This window comes from Peromyscus californicus, unplaced genomic scaffold (assembly GCF_007827085.1).
Source record: "Peromyscus californicus insignis strain IS unplaced genomic scaffold, ASM782708v3 Scaffold_23__1_contigs__length_62951481, whole genome shotgun sequence".
NCBI classification, from domain to species: Eukaryota; Metazoa; Chordata; class Mammalia; order Rodentia; family Cricetidae; genus Peromyscus; species Peromyscus californicus.
In genome coordinates this window covers 7,690,613-7,709,724 of record NW_026294534.1, presented here as the reverse complement: position 1 = coordinate 7,709,724, position 19,112 = coordinate 7,690,613, and the positions used below count along the sequence as shown (strand labels likewise).

General features: G+C 51.4%; 1 protein-coding gene across 11 annotated transcripts in view; it reads right to left on the bottom strand.

Moving 5' to 3' along the window:
* Positions 1 to 16,721, bottom strand: part of Atp11a (ATPase phospholipid transporting 11A) — a 116,989-nt gene extending 100,268 nt beyond the window's left edge. For all 11 annotated transcript variants that reach the window (XR_008221381.1, XR_008221382.1, XM_052751663.1 and 8 more), the window contains exon 1: positions 16,554 to 16,721. Coding sequence is in view for 9 of the 11 variants with exons in the window: in XM_052751663.1 (XP_052607623.1) it covers positions 16,554 to 16,592 (39 nt within the window). In the remaining 2 variants the exon portion in view is untranslated. The remainder of the gene's footprint in view (positions 1 to 16,553) is intronic.
* Between the last annotated feature and the right edge of the window lie 2,391 nt (positions 16,722 to 19,112).

Sequence of the window (19,112 nt, the reverse complement as noted above, 5' to 3'; positions counted from 1 at the left end):
CGGCTCCCTAGAATGCTGACCATGAAAGGCTTGCCCCCACCCCCCCAAGCCCTCTCCTTCCCTCTGGTTCCTTCCTGATTGCTAAAATTACAGTCATGAGTTGATGTGAAGTCCTCAGGTGCTGGGCAAACTCCCACCGGCACAGAGGAGACAGGAAAATTCCAGGCAGTTACTTTCTAGGGAGTGGCTGTGCCTGCCCCATCCTGTTGGAAAAAGCCAATTTTGCATCACCCAGATATCAGGTGACTACTGTGTGTTATTAGATGTGTATGTGGAGTGGGGTAAGATGGTCAGAAAGGGCAGGTGCCTGCACCCAAGTGAAAAAGCACACGTGAACAGGAATTACACTCATGAAAAAGCACACGTGAACAGGAATTACACTCGTGAGACAGAGTGGACTTCACCAGCCATGCAAGTGTGGATATCTGCTTTGATGTTCATTCACTGCTCGTCTGTCAGGACCGTGTGCTCTTGCTGAGCAAGTGTCTTTCCAGAAGGGTCTACAAGGCCTGTAAGTGTTGCTTAGAGGACGTGGTCTCCAGCATGTCTCCAGATAAAACTACAGAAAACACCTGCAGAGGTCAATCACCATTCTGGTGCCAGCTGCCCTCTCTATCTTGCCACCCCATTGTGCCAAGGGGCTGCTGTGAGCTCTGCGGTTAGGCCCATCCAGGCCTCTATGCACCCCTGATCTTAGTTCTAGGGAACTGTGGACTGGCAGGCAGAAGGACTGGGCACCTGTACCAACTATGGGCCACAGTGGCCACAGTCAGTACCCTGTGACCAGCCAGTTTCGCTGACAAACTCCTGTGGTGCAGGACAGCACACAGAGCCCCAGGCTCATCTGCAATCTCGTCCTTCAGGACAGTCCCATCTTGTGAAGGAGTCAGAAGGGGCAAGGCACACAGACCCTGTGCCTGGGAGGACTTGCTCCCCACAGGGCTGGTGGTGTCCATGTGCGCCCCCCTGCCCTGTCCTGTTTCCTGCCTCCTTCCTTTCTACACTGGATCCCTAATAAACACTTGGCCCTGGCCCCCTGGAGCTGCAAAGTCCAACTTCTGTTACAGGCCTTTACATGGAGATGTGAGCCAAATTCTTTTTCTTCTTCATCCTCACCTACTGACATGAAATAGAATCCGACCCACGTGATGCTTAGTTCTCTACACAAACTCAGCCTTCAGGCATCCAGGATACAGGCAGCAGCGACTCACTAAGCAAAGTCAGTCACAGACCAGCAGGCCTCAGTGAGAAAGGCCCCAGCTGGACACTGGATGATGGCGTCCCCTCGGCAACTGTGGAAAATGCCCACTACGGAAAGTGCCCATCTGACTCAACTCACTTCGGAAACCCTTAACCCACAGAAGTAACACTGTAATCTCCACTCTTCTGACTGCCACATGGCTTCCGGCCCAATTATTCAATGTTACAACGAAGTTTCTTACTTACATACACACCAAAAAAACTTACTAGGAACAAGATGATTTACAACTATTTAAATACCTTCCTTTAAAAAGCAACAAAGTTATGAAACAGAGAAAAATCATTTCAATTACAGAGACAGGAAAAACAAAAACAAAAATCTCAAAGCAATCTGACATTTTCTCACAGAACTAGCAATTTTGCTAAAAAAAATGTAATTTTAAATGTAATGAACCTATTTCTTACTGTTTCTTTGCATCAAAAGAGTCAACATCACAGATGAAAAGAAAAAGATGTCTTCAAGCCAAGAGAGACTAGAAAGGCTTATCCCACAGAATGCCATGGCTCCAGTGTACTTAAGAAACACACAGGGACCTCACAATGTAGCACCCAGTCACGGGCAGCGCTGCGGAGCTGCCCAGCTAATCAGACAGTCCTCTCCATTCACTACAATCTCCATTCACTACGCTCAGCCTGAGTGGGCCCTAAGCAGAGGCCTGTGCACTCCTACCCTGCCTGGCTCAGAAAACTGCCAGTTACTTAAAAGGGAAAAAACCCTGCCCGAGGACATTTTCTATGAGAATTTAGTTGGCGTTCCAGTTCCAATCTTATTATTATGCTCTTTTTTGGTTTTGTTTGTTTGTTTGGGTTTGTCTTGTTTCTTTGAGACAGGATCTCATTGTGTAACTCTGACTGCTGGTGTGGAACTCCATGTCGATGAGGCTGGTCTTGAACTCAGAGATCCACTTGCCTCTGCCACTATGCCTAGCCATCTTTTTGGTTTTTATAGATTAAAAAAAGTGTTTTCTCCAAAAGCAAGGTATACAATATCAAATGTAGAATAAATTTCCTATTTAAAACTGCCCCCAAATCAGCTTCATTTGGAATAAGTTCTGGAAACGGACTGTGTTGATGGTGGCAAAACACTGTTGTCTGATGTCATGGAAATTAGTTAAATGTAAATTTAGTATCATGAGTACCATTTTACTACAGTAAAAGTTGTTCATAATCAATAAAGCAAGACATCCCATAGACTATTAAAAATCATCCCTGTGGGCCGACAAGGCGGCTCGTCAGGTGAGGGCTCATGATGCCAAGATGATCTAAGTTTGATCCCTAGGAGCAACACGGTGGGAGAAGTGACTCCCAAAAGTTGTCCCGACCTCCATGTGTGTGGTGTGGCACATACCTGCACTCTCACACAGGCACAAGTACACACATGTACGCATGTGCCTTTAAAGAAAAACCACTCCTTAAGGACAGGCACTGTGTCCCCACTTTTATGTGATATCTGAAACTGATCTCAAAGAAAGAGAACACAACAGAGTCAGAGCCTGGAAGAGTTTAGGGACAGTTTGGGGACAGTGCAGGGAAAGACACAGAGGCTAGGGACAAGCAGTACAGGGGTGACTGGAGTTGACAACAGTCAGGGAAACATTTCAAAATAACCGGCAGAGTCAGTGTAGCTGGTGTTCAATCCCAACATAAAGAAGCGGCGTGAGCAGACATGTCGGCTGCTTGAGCTGACCAGCACTAAAATGTCGTGCTGTGCCCCAAAACACGCATACTGTGCCATCTAAAACGTTAACAATGATTCGATTCTTAAAATCATTCTATTTTTTTCTATTATGTAACTTTATTTCTTTGGTCATATTATTCCAAGACAGAATTAAAGCTTGCATAAAAAGCCGGGCATGGCAGTGCACCCTGGTAATCCCAGCACTCGGGGAGCTGAAATCTGCATTTGAAGACAACCTGGGCTATAAAGCCAGATTTGGGCTTTAAAAACAAACAAACAAACAGACAAACCTTTCTCAAAATGCAACACACTATTACCTATTTTAAGACATAAAGCTCCAAGGCAGACAGTCAGGTCATTCTTGTGTCTACCCAACTCCATGCTACAGCACCCAGTCTCCGAGTCTTGGGCTTCCTCTGCTTGATGGTCCACAGGCTGGCTGCAAGGCCACAGGCCCAGACCCCTTTAGTACTCAACTCTGTCCACCTCCCCACCCCTTCTTCTCTAAGCACACCACGTGTTCACTCAGTTCTCATCTGTGTGGTAACCAGTCTCCAGTGTGTTCCACTGAATGTGCCATGCACACAGCACACACTCAACAACTCTTGGAGGAGCATCAAATGTCAAGGCTGCCTTGCGCAGGCAGGTTGCTGTGTGGGAAGTTCACAGGGAGCCTGCAGACACTCTCCAATGATGCTTTATTCCTAGTCTGCATCCAAGAAATGGTGAGATTAACTGATCAGGATCAATCACTCAAAGGTCTCTGACCACCACAGCAGCCTTCTTCACACACACACACACACACACACACACACACACACACACACACACACACGATACTTCCCAATGTATACTAAAGTTGATTACTGGAAATATGCGCTACACTGACGGTCGTATTTATCTGAACTCAAACAACCGTGTCGATACTTTCTAGAGACAAATGGTGAGTCCAAATGTACAGCACTTTATCTGAAAGTGACAAATGTAGGCGAGATTGACCTTAAGTCACAGATGTCCACATCAATGACCCTCCAATCATTTCATTTCTACCTCCAAGTTCAGGTGATCTCTGAGACCTTGAAAAACTACACAAAAACCTCGATGAAATCCTCACAGCAGAAGTTTGCTGTCCCTAATCCCCGGCTGAAAATAGGCTGGGGAAATCCTCTTTTCCCTGAGCACAGAATATTTAACTGTTAAGGCACTTCCTCCTCCCATGGAGGGAGGAGGTCACAGATCGGGGGTGAGAGAAACAAGCCCACTCAGACCCTCCCCTGCTCCAGTGGGCCTAATATCTGTGGAAAGGAGTTTCTTGTCCTGGCCTTGGTTCACACTTTGCATAAATTCCAGGTGCCTCGGGGCAGCACATGACATCTCTAGGCCTGGGGTTCAGTGCCAAAGCTGGGTGGCATTTCTCCTTAAGACAGACTCTCCTCAGCTGCCCATGCCTCTCACCAGCTGCAACACCAGGCAGAGTGGCCCCTACACATTGGCTTGGCAGCACAGCAGAGCTGTGAGCACAGCAGAGCTGGCCCTGTGGTGTAGGTGTGGGCGAGCCGACCCGAGGACAGGAAACTCGGCCCCATCTCTTGCTGCTTATTCCATAGGGTGAGCTAGCCAGGGCAGTACTGGAGAGCTCACCCTGCTGTTGAGGTTGAAGGAGAGCTGGCGGGCTGACCAACCCAGCAAACAACCACCCAGACCCAGAACCAGAGCTATGAGTTGGCCATCCCACCATCCACCCCATCTATGATCTGCTGGAGCACACAGAGGGGTTGGTCCTGCAGATCTAAAGTTACAGGATCTCCACGACACAGGACAACAACAGGACATCCAAGAGAAGTCCCAGTGAGGGCCCAATATTGATGATGTAGCAAAAACCAGAGCCCTCAAACCAGACCAACGACTCAATGCAATGAACACTTGCAAGTAACAATATATGGACTAAAGGACTGTGTGACTTACTATGTCACACTACAGCTTCCACAACAAGATTTTTCTTTTTCTTTTTTTTTTCTTTTTTTCTTTTTTTTTTTTTTTTTTTTGGTTTTTCGAGACAGGGTTTCTCTGTGTAGCTTTGCGCCTTTCCTGGAACTCACTCTGTAGCCCAGGCTGGCCTCGAACTCACAGAGATCCGCCTGCCTCTGCCTTCTGAGTGCTGGGATTAAAGGCATGCGCCACCACCGCCCAGCAAGATTTTTCTTTTCTTTTAAATTTTATCTTGCTTTATCCTGGGAGTAGGGGAGGAGTTGCAAGGGTCTGGGAAGGGACGGGGAGATGAGTGGGATCGAGATACACGATGTGAAACCCAAAAAGAATCAATAAAAAAGTTCAATTTGGGGGGAAAAAAAAGGCAAACTCTCCTGCTTCATTTTCAGTCAAATGGTTTTAAAGTCTCCAGAATTCACAACCAGGGAGGCCAGCGACGCCCGCCTGGAAGAGCCATGACTGATGATGGTTTCTGATATCACAGTCTCCAAATGACAGACCATGAGACTCTGGTTCTTTAAACACCCTAAAAGGGCTAGCTTGGGGACTTACAGCTGTGGTGTGCAGCTGTGTTACGATGCTGCTACCAGAGACAGCTGTGCAGACAGCAGAGCCCCCAGTCGACTCCTGCACTTCCTGCCCACCTACCTACGTTTGCTCCAGGAAAAAAAGTCAGCCTGAAGATAAGAGAGGTAGAGAGTCCACCCACTACAGCCATGGCTCGATCCTCACTAAGCAGGCAGGCCCAATCCACTTTGTGACGTAACTAGCAACATCTGTCTGGTCAATAAGCCAGATGCTGGGCATCTGGACCCAAACAAGGTGTTACATTACTGCCTTATTTTAACTCCCTCTGCCCTGCCAGACCTTCAGAAGAGAGAGATCAAGTCATCAGACCACGTGTAATAGTGGGAGAATCATCTGTTTCACTATTAAAAACAAAAATAACAACAAAAACACACTATGGTCTATTCTGTGCCATTTTCCCAAGAAAGCACTATAATTTGGTAATACAGAAAGGAAACCAAGTGTCCGCTTTGAAATTCACTGTCTCTCTGAACACTATCTAAACAGAGCCTCCTAAGCCATGTGCCGCTTTAGGCTGAACTCTATCCCCAAGTTCCAGTGCTGAAGCCCTTGTACTATGGAACCATACTTGAAGATTAGGTTGGTAACAAAGCCCCGAGGATGGTCTTAATCTGGGAGGACCAGCCTCTCTTGATCAGATGGGGACATCAGAACCCAGCCCTGCTGATAGCCCAGCCTCCAGACCCAAGGAATGCTTCTGGCTAAGGTGGGCCGTGTACGGCCTAGCTCATGGAGGTGTGGATGGCACCCACTCCAGCGTTGCATATAAGCTGTTGGGTACCAACAGAGCCATTTACGCTGACAGACTTAGCAAGAGGCATCCCTCAGGGCACCACCTCAGACACAGCTGGCTGCCCTCTCTCGCCCACCCTTGGCATTGTCAGACTCAGCCATCTAACTCAGATGCCCATCGACTGCCGTTTCAGAAACTCCAGCTGCTAATCCCACCTGATGAGACACTAGCGAGAGCCTAAAACAGAGACAGCCATCTACCACATAAACTCCTGAGGCCTCCACGCAAACTTGCAGCCTGCCTGCTCTGGCTTCACCTGCAGCGGACAAATTTAGTTATCTGACAACAGTGAGGAGACATCTGCAAAGACAGGTCAAACCCTCAAAGGCCAAGGGGCGTTGAGCCTTGCTCGGCATGAGATAGGGACAGGGGTCCCAGACATGGAGCCCTCCCTGAGTGAGCAGGAGACACTTCACAGGGACGATGCTTTTGCAGTCAACACAGGGATGGAAGCGCCAGGGCAGTGAGGGCTCTTCAGGGCTCACACGTCATTTTTACATAATGTTTGATGCACTTCAGAGAGAGGCAGCTTCCAAGGCTTGTCATCACAGATACAGTGTTGACACATATCAGTGCATGGATGGCAGGCCACGTCAGCCGTTGGCCAGGCCCTAAACACAAACAGGGCACAGGCCACGTGGAAGCAGGGGCACACCGCAGGCTCCTCAGCCATGGGAATGCTAGCCTGCACCTCAGTCATGAGGGGCCAGCTCCACTCCGTCCTCAGCCCAAGTCAGCTGCCGCTTCCTTCACGCCCGCTGCGGCCCTCCGCAGTCTGCTCTGGAGTTTTTTTCTAGGACTTTTCTCTCAAGTAGCAGGAGGTGGGGTCTGCCTGCCTTATGACTCTCTGTCTCTATGGTGTGTTGTGTAAAACAAACACCAACAAGAATGTTCCTCAGGCACTTTTGTACACCACCAAGCCACACACATGTGATTTCAGAGGTACATTGTGTGACCAGCACCGTGGGTTCCCAGGGTAAGACAGGCCCCATCAAGGGACAGGCCACAAGGAGGCGGGAACCACAGCTATGACCATGGGGGTCAGGCCATCCTACTCAGGAGACTGCAGTAGGCTAGTGCCCTCAGGAGCCAGGACACCCAGGCCTTCCTCTAATACTACTGGGGGCGCATGGGGAGGTGACTTCTCCAACAAGGTAATGGGATCTACCATGAATCTGCAGCATGGCCATCAGGTCCGTGTGTGGTCACACACACCTCTTGGCAAGGTTACACGCAGGGGGCCACAATGCTCTGGGCCCACTCTCCACCTAAGAGAGAGGGTCACCTAACTTACTTGCCAAACTGAGGCACTTGTATGACAGGGATGTTGTGGACGATTATTAACTATCCTAGGACAACAGGCCTGTGCCAGGGCTGTGGTGGGCAAAGCAGGTGTATGACCTCATAGCAGGTCCACGCACCTGGAAGCACCCCATTACACAAACCCAGTGTTCTTGTGAAGAACACAATGCTCCTTCCTAGGGTATGAAGACCAACCTGGGGGAGGGGAGTGCTCATAAGACAGCAGAGGAGGGTCCCCTCTCCTAGTAGAGATTGCTGTGGACCCAGATCCATCTAGCCACATCTCTCTCACCTGGGCCCTATTCTCCTTTCTCTGGGATTGGCACGGTGGGGTGGGAGCACGGTGGGGTGGGAGCACGGTGGGGTGGGAGGCCAAGGACAATGCCACCATCCCCAGGCTACACTCTCACAGTGCTGTGGAATGCCTAACCCACTGGCTTTCGATCAAATACAGTTTTCACAGAACAAATCTTCTCTTAAAAAAAACCTTTTCTTTAGCTTCCAACTAGAAAATAAAAGTTACTTCCATTCCCTTTTCAAGTTGAGGAATAAATTCTTTATGACACGCACATACACTCCGGTGAACCACTCTGCAGGCACTTTACAGTGAGTATCTGATCCTCAGATCCATACCCTCAGGGAAGCAGCTGCATCTGCCATCTGCCTCTTCTTCACCCACCCCCACCCCCACCCCCACCCCTCCACCCTCCTCTCCCCAGGGAGACAGAGTGACTTCAATGGACACCTGGGTCAACTGAGAACCACAGAGAATGTGACTCACACACAGAGCTACAGGGCTAGGACTTTGACGTCACTCACCAGGTGAGCGAGGTCAAGACTTGCAGGGGCATAGTGCTTCTTGCCAGTAACACCTTCCTCCGTGAAAACTGTCTGTGCCCGGAACACAGACTGGGCCAGGCACAGAGGCTCCCAGCACTCCTAGGAGGCTGAGGAAGGATTTCAAAGGCAGCCTGTGCTACATGGGCCAACTCTAACTTAAAAAAAAAAAAATCTTTTTAACTGGGTAGGGTCATGTGTGGTAGTGTATGCCTTTAATCCCAGCACTGAGGAGGCAGAGGCTGATGGATCTCTGTGAGTTTGAGGCCAGCCTGGTCTACACAGTAAGTTCCAGGTTATCCAGGGATACATAGTGAGACCCTGTCTCAACAAGAAACACTTAGGTTGGGTTAGACTCTCAGTGGACTCCAGCCCCAAGTGCTAATGTTCCTTTGGATACTCAGAGCCATAACTAATACCAAATAAGATAGGCACCATGCCATCTTCTGGCAGTATGGGTCACAATAAGTGGCACCACACTTCTGGCAGCATGGGTCACTCCAGAAGTGTGCCCCCTCCTCTCACGTGGCTTGCATCCTGGGAGCAGAGCGCATCCCCAAAAGCAGCATGGCTCAGCCCCAGGAAAACAGCTCACTCCCCAGGAGCATAGGTCGGCCGCAGCAAGGTTCATCTCAATGTCCAATGTGCATGAACCTCTCAACATAAATCCCAAGAAGGGGTCTGGTTCTGACACCCACGAAAGTTAAATACAGAGACAGAGGAAGCATGTAAAACAGAGAATCAGGAGGGTCGGAAAGGTGGTTACTATGGTTTTAGAACAGGAACTTGAAAATACAAATTCTTCTGAATTACCTGTGTCTTGGAGGGCTCAGTGTGTTTCTGAGTGGGAGTCTGCCACTAACAATTCTTGTACATGGACTCAGAGGAAGAAGCAGTCAACTGTTACCCATAAACGCCAACTGGTTCCTACTGCACTTTTAAAATGCTGAGGAACAGCTAAGGGGCTGGCAGTGAGAAAGTAACTAACGGGCACAGTGCTCACATGCCAGGTCCACCAGGAGCCCAGGTCACTGAGGCCAAGTGCTGTCCACTGACTTCCACACCACTCTCCTCTTCAGGAGGTGCAGTGAGAGGACCTTTCCTGCTTCAGTTATAGCACTGAAGCTTGAGAGAGAGTGAGCATTCGTTTTCATGTATACACAGAGAGACGGGGGGGGGGGGGGGGGGGGGGGGGAGTAGGGGGAGGGAGAGAGAGAGAATATCAGGCAAAGCACAATAAGAACCTGAAAAGCAGCATGCAAACTGCTTTACCCTCATTACATGGGGGCCCAAACCAGAAAGGCCTGAATCCTTATCAGTGGGTGAGAGACAGGTCAATGCCAGAGACAGGCCAGGCAGCTCAGAACAGCCCACGCCAGCCCTGGCAGTCTAAACAGCTGTTCTCTCCAGCAGCAGAACCACAGGGAGAAGGATCCACCAGCATTCTGGAAAAGTCAGAAAGCGTGGATGTTAACAGGCACTCATCTATCTTGAAGTATTGGCAAGAAATTCAACTACTGTTCCAGCCACTGAGTAGCCAACCCAAACCAGGGCCAATCAATTACCTGATCTAGGACTGGTTCCTGCAAGAAGACACAGAACTTGGAAATCCCTTCCATGGGGTCACAGAGTTAACTCTTTTTTTTTTTTTTTTTTTTTTTGGTTTTTCGAGACAGGGTTTCTCTGTGTAGCTTTGCGCCTTTCCTGGAACTCACTTGGTAGCCCAGGCTGGCCTCGAACTCACAGAGATCCGCCGGCCTCTGCCTCCCGAGTGCTGGGATTAAAGCCGTGCGCCACCACCGCCCGGCCACAGAGTTAACTCTTGAGAATCAACAACTTAAACTCCTAAGAGACCTTCAGAGCTTTGCTCTTGAAATCAGGGTCTGTGGAGGGCACTGCTGCTGTTCCCCCAAGGCCCTAAGAACTGACAGAGGAAAAGTGGATCCAATCCCAAGAGCTCAGTTCCGACAGAGCCAGTGGGTCTCACAGGAGCCCCGGGAAGGCACCTACAAAAGGCACAGGGACATCATCAGAGGCAGGAAGGCTGAGAGCTTAGGAACTTGGCTGAAGGGCCAGAAGCCCTCAGAGTCCAGTCCATCCCACATTGCCAAGAGCTAAGGAAACAGGATCTAGAAGTTGGCGAAAGTGCCGACCAAGACTTAAAGACTTGTTAAATGCTCCAGTGCTTGGTGATACTGTGGTGCTCCCTTCAGAACGGCCCAGCAGCACTTCCTCCAACCACAGTTAAGATGATAGCGAAAGTCACCCATCAGAGGTCCGGAGCAGCCGTGTGCACGGGATCCCTGGCACGTACAGGAGAGGTTATCCCTCCCCAGATAAGGGGGTAACAGAGAGAAGGGCGTCCCCGAGGCCAGGATCCTAGCAGGGGGAGAAAAGCCCACGAGGGTCCCGAGTGTGCACAGGCAAGCAACAAGGCACCAGACGCTCAGGACCCCCCGCAGCCTCTGCCTTTTCCTCCACTGGACATACTACCTATTCCAGACCCAGTGAGTCCCTAAGGTCCTCAGGATGCTGCCCAACCAGGTCTGTTCAACCAATGCTATGGTCTGGATACAAAACACCCTCCTGCAAAAGGCTCCTGGCTTGGCCCCCAGCTGCTAGAGTCCATCATCGGGAGGTAACTGGACAGTGAGGACTCAGACCTGATCGATGGATTAATAGTGATGAATTCATAAGTGGACGGGGTCACTGGAAGCTGCTGGAAGGGGCACTGGTGGAAAAACTGGGGACTAGGAGTTTGCCTTGTCTCTGGGACCCCATTTTCTCTCCCTGTCTCCACCTCTCTCCTCCCCCACCCACTTCCTTCCTGGCTACCCACCAGGAAGTAAACAAGCGCCTTTGATCTTCCACCTAACCCCACTATTATGTTCAGTGCACCTTGCCTGGTCGGAAACGATGAGCCAAAAATACGTTTTCTCCTTCCAACTGTTATCTGTGATGCCGAAAAAAGAACACATCTGACCACTAACACTTGCTGACGTTCAGCCTGCCTCTCCACTCTGAGGTGGCGACCCAAGGATGGGGATCGCCACCTGACTAAGGTGTCAGCGTGTAAACCACACCGAGGTCGAGAAGACCCTGGGAAGAGCACCCCAGGAGCAAGACCAAGACGAGGTGGAAGAAAGGAAAGTCTGGTCAGCTATGACGAGTCAGCCATTAAGATAAAGGGTAGACAGACAAAGACATGACTCTGTGCCACGGGGCCGATGATGTCACCTGACCAGGAAGAGAATGGGGAGTACAAGGCCCAGGTCTGGTCTCTATCGATACGGGATCTGCTGCCCCAAACCAGGGAGGCAGGCCAGGACAGAAACAGCAGGGCTGTGGGCCCTGCAGAGGGGTGTGCCTCTGTTCTCTTCTCAAACGTCTAGGCAGGCTGTCAGCTGCCCCATGAAGAGGGAGAGCAGAAGTCCGCTGAGAAGCCGTACAGCGCGGACTCATGGCGTCCAGTCCATACTGGCCCCACTCATGGAGCATGAACCATGTGCGAGGGCTACATCCTAGACAGGGCAGGCACCAGGGAGTGGGCACTAGGGCCGGCCTTGTTTTCAGAGGAGGAAACAGACTGAAGAAGCTAACCAGCAGCCCAAGGTACAGGCGGAGGCAGAGACAGATGTGAGTGAGGATCCAGGAAGACGGATGCCTAACCTCCAAAGTTCTGCATCGACCCTGAGTTTCTCAGTCATCAGCATCCCAGTAGAGCAAAAATAGTACCTATTCAATCTTGTATTTCCAGTGCCGTAAAAAATGGCTTTCTATTGATTTGTATTACAAATAAATAGCACTCTTACCTGCGTTTAACTTGGTGAAAAGAACATCTGTAAGTCTGAGACGTAGGCATCTCACCCATCCTGTTTGTGTCAAGCACAGGGCACAGGCACCCAGTAACAATTTGTATGTTCAGTTTGGAACACATCTGCAGACAGAATTCCTGGGTAGTGAGGCACCACACGTGCCTGTTAATAGTCATGCCATCTCAGCTAATGGTAAACTGAGGACAGTGCTCCTGTTTCTAGAAACTTAACTGGCTGTAATGATACAATCCTCTTTCCCCATGGTCATTAAATTCAGTCCTCAGCATGAAATAAAAGCATCTGAGGCTCGCTTGTCCTAATGAGCAGAGACATTCGATAGGGTTCCACAGAACAGTGGGGAAGATTCAAGACAAGGAATGGAAAATAAAGGTTAAATATACAGCTGGGGTGACTGCTCAGAAATGTCCAATCAGAACACACCAGAGCCTGAAGACAGGCAGGTGCTGGACAAGCTTGTCTAGCTGCCACCTTGTATGTTAATTATAAACTTTACAAGCCCATCCTATGGATTGTTACCACCACTATGCTGGAGACGGACCATGCATTAGCCTGGGGTTTTATGCCTAAGGAAACACTTACTTCAAATACCAGAAGGGCCTTGGTGGTTAAGTGGTTTCACTTTGTGTCCGGGAATACGGACTCTGGGGACTGAACAGGAAGGCCTGGATCCTTGGAGTGGTGAGTTCAGTGAGTTAAGTCTCTTAGAACAGGCAAGCTCATAGTGTACCCTGATGTCTGTGATAAAAATGAAGAAGCCGAGCACAGTGGCACACACCTTTAACTCCAGTACTCAGGGGGCAGATGCAGGCGGATCTCTGAGTTTGAAGCTAGCCTGGTCTATGTACTGATTCCAGGACAGCCGGAGCTACATAGTAACACCTTATCTCAAAAAAGAGGAAGAGGAAGAAAAAGAATGGGTAGTAGTAGTAGATGATACATATGCATGCTTACAAGTTTCTAGACTTTTGGGGAAGTACAGAGTAAGTGCTTGCAGTCCTCGGGAGCCAAAACCGGTTTTTTTTCCTAGTATGTAAAAAGATGAGAGACTAGAGAGCGGCTCAGCAGTGAAGAGAACTGGCTGCTCTTCCAGAGGTTTGACTTGCAGCACCCGCTCCATGGTCAGCTCAAATCCACCCCAGGTGATGCTCTTCTGACCTCTGCAGGCGCCAGACATGAACGTGCTGTACTTACTTACATGCAGGCAAGGAGGCCACGCACATAAAATACGAGAAAAATTTAAATCAGCGGGACATGGTGGTGCAGGCCTAAAATCCCTTGAGGCTGAGGCAGGATGACCATAAGCTTGAGATCTACCTGGATACAAAGTGAGTTCAAGGCCAGCCTCAGCAACTTAGGGAGAGCCTGTCTCAGAAAGCAAAAAGACCTGGGGTCATAACTCAGGGGTAGAGCTCCTGCCTAGCACGCAGGCAGTCCTAGGGTCAATTGCTAAATATCACCAAGAAAGGAAGGAAGGAAGGAAGGCAGGCAGGCAGGCCTTCAGGTTTTCCCAAGTTTTCCATCTTGGACAAAGTGTGTTACGTGCAAAGCAAATTCTGGGAGGCAGAGGCTCATAGAAGCTCCGGCAAGGCCTAAAACCTAATAAACCTAATCACTCAGACATGAACAAAATAAAGCTCTTGACCTACAGAAATATGAGAGGAAAATCAAACCCCTCGGCATGAACCAGGAAGGCCAGAGGGAGAGGACCTTTGTGAGGAGCGTGGCCTCGGAAGCTCTGTTCCTGGGTGCCAGGCAACAGTATTCCACACCTTGCTTCAAATTATTTTGTTTTTTCTTTGTAAAAAAATCATATCCACCACCAATTCTTTCCTCCCACTGCCTCAGGGAAGCCCTGGGGATGGGGTGGGTGGGGGAAATCCAACCAATACCGCCCCCCTTTTAAAGTTTAAAGGGCTTGGGGCCAGGTAGCCAATGCCTTTAATCCCAGCACTGGGGAGTCCAAGGCAAGCAGATCTCTTTGAGTTCAGGACTAGCCTGGTCTACACAGTGAGATCCTGGACAACCAGAGGCACACAGTGAGAGTCACTTAAGTAAGGTGGTTTTTTTTTGGGGGGGGGGGGCGGGGTTTGAGACAAGGTTTCTCTGTGTAAGCTTTGTGCCTGTCCTGGATCTCACTCTGTAGACCAGGCTGGCCTTGAACTCGCAGAGATCCGCCTGCCTCTGCCTCCCGAGTGCTGGGATTAAAGGCGTGCACCACCACGGCCGGGCTCAAGTTTTTGAAGAGTATTCAAGCAGTCAGCTAACTAACCCTGGCAGCCCAGGGCTAAGGCCTGCCCAGGGGCTGGGGAACCTGAGCAGACAGTGTGTGCTGGTAAACTTGCTGAGCCTCTCCTCAGACCCAGGCCCCAGTCTTAGCCCTTTTCAGGACTGAGACACTGAATCCGCACAAGAACTGCAAGTTGTTACTGTCCTCTGGCAAAAGCGCCTAAGCAGGACCACACGAGGCCGCCTGTCCCAGGTACTCTGCGGCAAACGGAAGGGCTCCCCAAGCTGCTTCCAGAAGGCTCTGCTGCTTCCTGTTAAAGGGGCCACACTCCCCCCCTCACACACCTACAAGGAAGTGTCACTGACTCCACACACGCTCTTTAAGCTGTTTAGGATACACGGTATGACTTAGACTGCGCCCTGGCACGTTGGCTACCTCACGGTGCATGAGCTGTGCACCTCCACACGACCATGCACCGTGAGGTAGCCATGCGATTTTTCCAGTGTACAGCAATGTATACTGTGGCGTGTACCAGCTTCGCCTAGACAAGAGTTCTCTTTCATCTACCTGCCTGTACTCACTGCCGGGAATGGACCCAGGACAAAATACCTATGGCAACGTTTTCCAAGCACTGATGACTCCGTCTTTAGCAACCTCGGGCCTCAGAGGGAGCTGTGGTGCTTTTATCGTCTCAGGAATTCTGACTGTGTGAGGAGAGGAAGGAGCGATGGAGGAGGCTCAGTTCTGTAGAGTAAGTTGCATAATCCATGAGATGAGAATAGTCCGTCTCTTTTTTCCCTCTTACAAAAGAAACTATAATCTCACACATCTTGGAAGATAACCATATTACAAGAAAAATCATGACTGTGTCTGAATAAAGTCAAATTAATTTCATGACTTAGACTCGAGTTTAAAATCATAGATATGAGTAGCTGTGTACAGGAATATGGTAGAGGAGTCAAGAGAACACATTGAGAGCAAGGAGGTAAAAAAATGAGAATAAAATCATAATAAAAATGAGTAACATCCCATAACTCACATACCAGATGCACTGTCAAATAACTGAAGAGTGGGAAAGTTCGTTAAGGAATATCTACCTCCTAGAGAGAAAAATGCCACTTCAGAGGGAAAACAGCACAACAGAAAGAAACTAACCTGAAATTGTACCTAGACTGAGGAAATATAAGACAGCACCTGCCTGGGACGAGCATGGGTTCTGGGACTCCGGGAGGCTGGCACGCTCGCTCACTGCGAGTCTCCAATGGGAACAAGAAGACCACCCCTCCACCTTCCACTTTCCACCGGGGAGGACTTCACTTCCCAGTCTCATTCTTTCCTTACTGGAAGGTCAAAGTTGGAAGGGAATTAACTAGAAAAAACACAGTGGGTACATTCCTCCTCGGGGAAAAAAACCCACATCTAAGGCCAAGTGTCCGGCTCGGAGAAAGCCAGAAAGAGCCGGCTCGGGTCGATCCTCCGTACCCGGGCGCTCCTCAAACCTGTGACCACCCGGCGCCAGCTGCCGGACAATAGGTCCTTGTGCCGAGCGCCGGGGAAGATGCGCCGTCCCGGGGCAGATTCTCTCTTTTCTGTACACACCCCTTTGCTCCGTCCTGACCCATAGCTGCCACCTCCCTGGTCTCTCCCGGTGAGGCACGCTCCGTCACTACCCGAGCAGTGGCATCCAGAAGGACCGGGAACTGCGCACTGGGACCTGGCCGGCTACTTTCAGAGGCGGCAAACTTCACTTCTGACTCCCCGCTTACCCGCAGCCCTGGACCCATCTCCCAGTCGGTCCCCGTTCCCCGCGCGGGCCCGCCCCGCTACAACTGAGCGCGACCCCCGGGATGGATGTCCCTTAACCCCGGGATCGCCAGGGCTGCAACTGCCTTCCCCGGGTGGGCCTGGCCGAGCGCAGGTGAAGGGCGGCGCGGACCCTTCGGCGGGACGTTCCCGGCCTGGACCCCGATCCCGATCCCCATCAACCCCGACCCTGGCCCCGGCCTGGGCCCCAGCCCTAGCCCAGCGCGCCACTCCACTCACGTATCTGCGCACGAGCGTCCTCAGGAGGCTGCAGTCCATGGTGGCCGCTCCGGGCTCTGCGAGCCCCGCGGGCTGCAGGCGCTAATGCAGCCGCCCCCCCGCCCGGTCACGGCCTGGGCGGCGCGGGGGGCGGCCGCGGCCCCTCCGCGCTCATGCCCCGCCGCCCGGCGGTCAAGGGACGCGGCTCGCGCGCAGGCGGGCTCGGAGGAGGCGGCCCGCGCCCCGCGCTGCTCCCCGTCGGGCCGGCGCGGCCTGCGCTCGCTCGCTGCTCCGCGCCTGCTCCTCCCGCGGCCGCCGCGCCTCTGGAGCCGGCTCTGCCCCGCTGCGCCCCGCGCGTCACGGGCGCGTGTGAGCATGCGCGCGCCGCAGCCCCCGCCCCGGCCCCCGCGCGCGCGCCGCGACTCCCTAGCGCGCGCCGCCGCCGCCGCCGCCGCCCTGTTGCTTCCGCCTCCCTGCGGGGCGGGAGGGCGCTGTCACCGCCCTCCTGTGGCTCGCCCGGTGCGGGTTCCCCATCTCCCTGGGCTCACTCCTGTTCTGGAAAGGAAGCCTGGCTGTGAGCCCGGGGGCCCGATGGCGGGCGCGGTGGGCCTGAGCCCCTGAGCCTGTGGGTCACGCCTCCCGCCTTGGCGTGGGCAGAAGGCGCAGGATCCTCAGGTGGCTGCAGGGTGCAGACACCACCACCCCTTTTAGGACTTCCTCCCTTGGAGACCCAACCAAACATGTCCTGATCTGGCTGGCTCTTATGACTGCTTCTACCTGCTGCTGGGGTCCTGTCTCGGGTCCTCCATCCAGACCCAGGCCTCTGGGTTTTGCCTGGTGATCCAGTCCCCAGTCAAGTGCTTCCTGTTACTAGCTTTCAGCTAAATACCACCTCTAGCACCCCTAGTTCCAGGTGTGAAGCCTGCACGACGTTCCTTACCTCCGGGCCCCCCTAACCTAGCTGATGTTTACAGGTTCCATCCCTTGCTTTTGCTTCAGATAACTGTAGAACCCGATGGGGACTAAGGATCTGCCGTGGCCAATCAGGAGCAAAAGACCGGGCCTTAGAAACGTATTTAAGACCATTCTGACAGGGTGTGGGGGAGATCTGGTGCTGCTGCAGTTCAGGTTAGACTCATGACCATGGACGAGTTCCAGTGACTAAGCAGAAAGGCCCCCTGAGCCACCAGCTCGCTGTTTCCTATTTTCCAACCCATTTCCCCAACGGCCCTCTGCCCTGTTCTTCACCTGGGTTCCACACCCGTGTCTCACCACACGGCACCTGCTGCACACACTGAGCCAGTCTGGGCGAACGTGTTTCTCTCCGGCCTTCCTGGACTTGCCATGAGCCTGGTGGTGTTGGAAGGCAGCTGTCACTGGTAGCTGGGTGTGGACTCTTGACGGCAGGCCCCTGTGCCTAGGGACTAATGGCTGGCCCTGCACCTGATGGTTCTGTGGCCATAACTGCATGCTTATGTGTCCTTGGTGATACCATCTAATTTCTACCATGACAAGGTACTGCTAGGATAAACTGTAGGCTTCTGGTGGCAAGTTACAATTGGAATGGGTGAGCCTGGCACAGACCGGTCTCAGGATGAAGACTTCCTATCTTTAGAGAATGTCTGTTCTACGCAGAGACGTGTGTTCATTTTCTCTTCTTTTTTCTTATTTTCTCATTTGGATTTTTGAGACAGAATCTTTATCCTAGGCTGGCCTCAAACTCTATGCAGTCTTCCTGCCTCAGCCTCTTAAGTGTTAGGTGTACAGGAGTGAACCCCCATGCCCAGCTTACTCTTCATACTGAGGAAAGCATGTCCCTAGAGGTACAGCAGGAGTGACTTCATCCTTGTCCTCTAAGCCTTCACCCTTTGTGGGGCTCAGGATACTGTCTGGTTCCTCCCAGCTAACACCATCCTATCAAGGGGCTGGCTTATTCTAAATGAGAAAGCTAACGAACACCGAACACCGGGAGGAACTTGGCGGGAGGATGCTTGATGAAGATGTTTTAATAGCACTTGCCCAGGACCACTCTTAACAAACATGCTCCCCTTTTGAGAATGAAAGCTGTTGTCTGGGGGCAGTGCCCAATACTTTGCAGCCTCCTTACAGACATCAGAGGATCAGAGGTGGTAGCCTGAGGAACGTATTCTTGCTGGGCACAGAAGCATGAGAACGTGAGCTCAGCAGGGAATACTATAGATCCATTAACCAGTCCTAACCAGAAACTTACTAACGTAAGAGTCAATGCGAATATGTTTAAACCAGGTAAGTTGGGTTTTCCATTATCAACAGATGTCAGCGCTTTTAACCTATAAAAAACAAATCAGTTAGGACGCTGTTAAAATAGCAGAAACTCCAACTTCTTCTGTGAACCTGCTAGTCATTGCTGTGTAAGAAGCTGCTACCCATGCAGGAGGTGTTTAAGCAGCAGGCAGCCAGCACGGGCCAGGGCTCCCAGGCTTGGCAGGTTGTTCCGCCCTCCCTGGTATTGGCTGGGAAGGTATCTCCAAGCTACCACATTCTTCTGGAGGCTCTGCCAAGGTAGGATTGTCCCCACAGCTCGAGTCACATACACAAGTG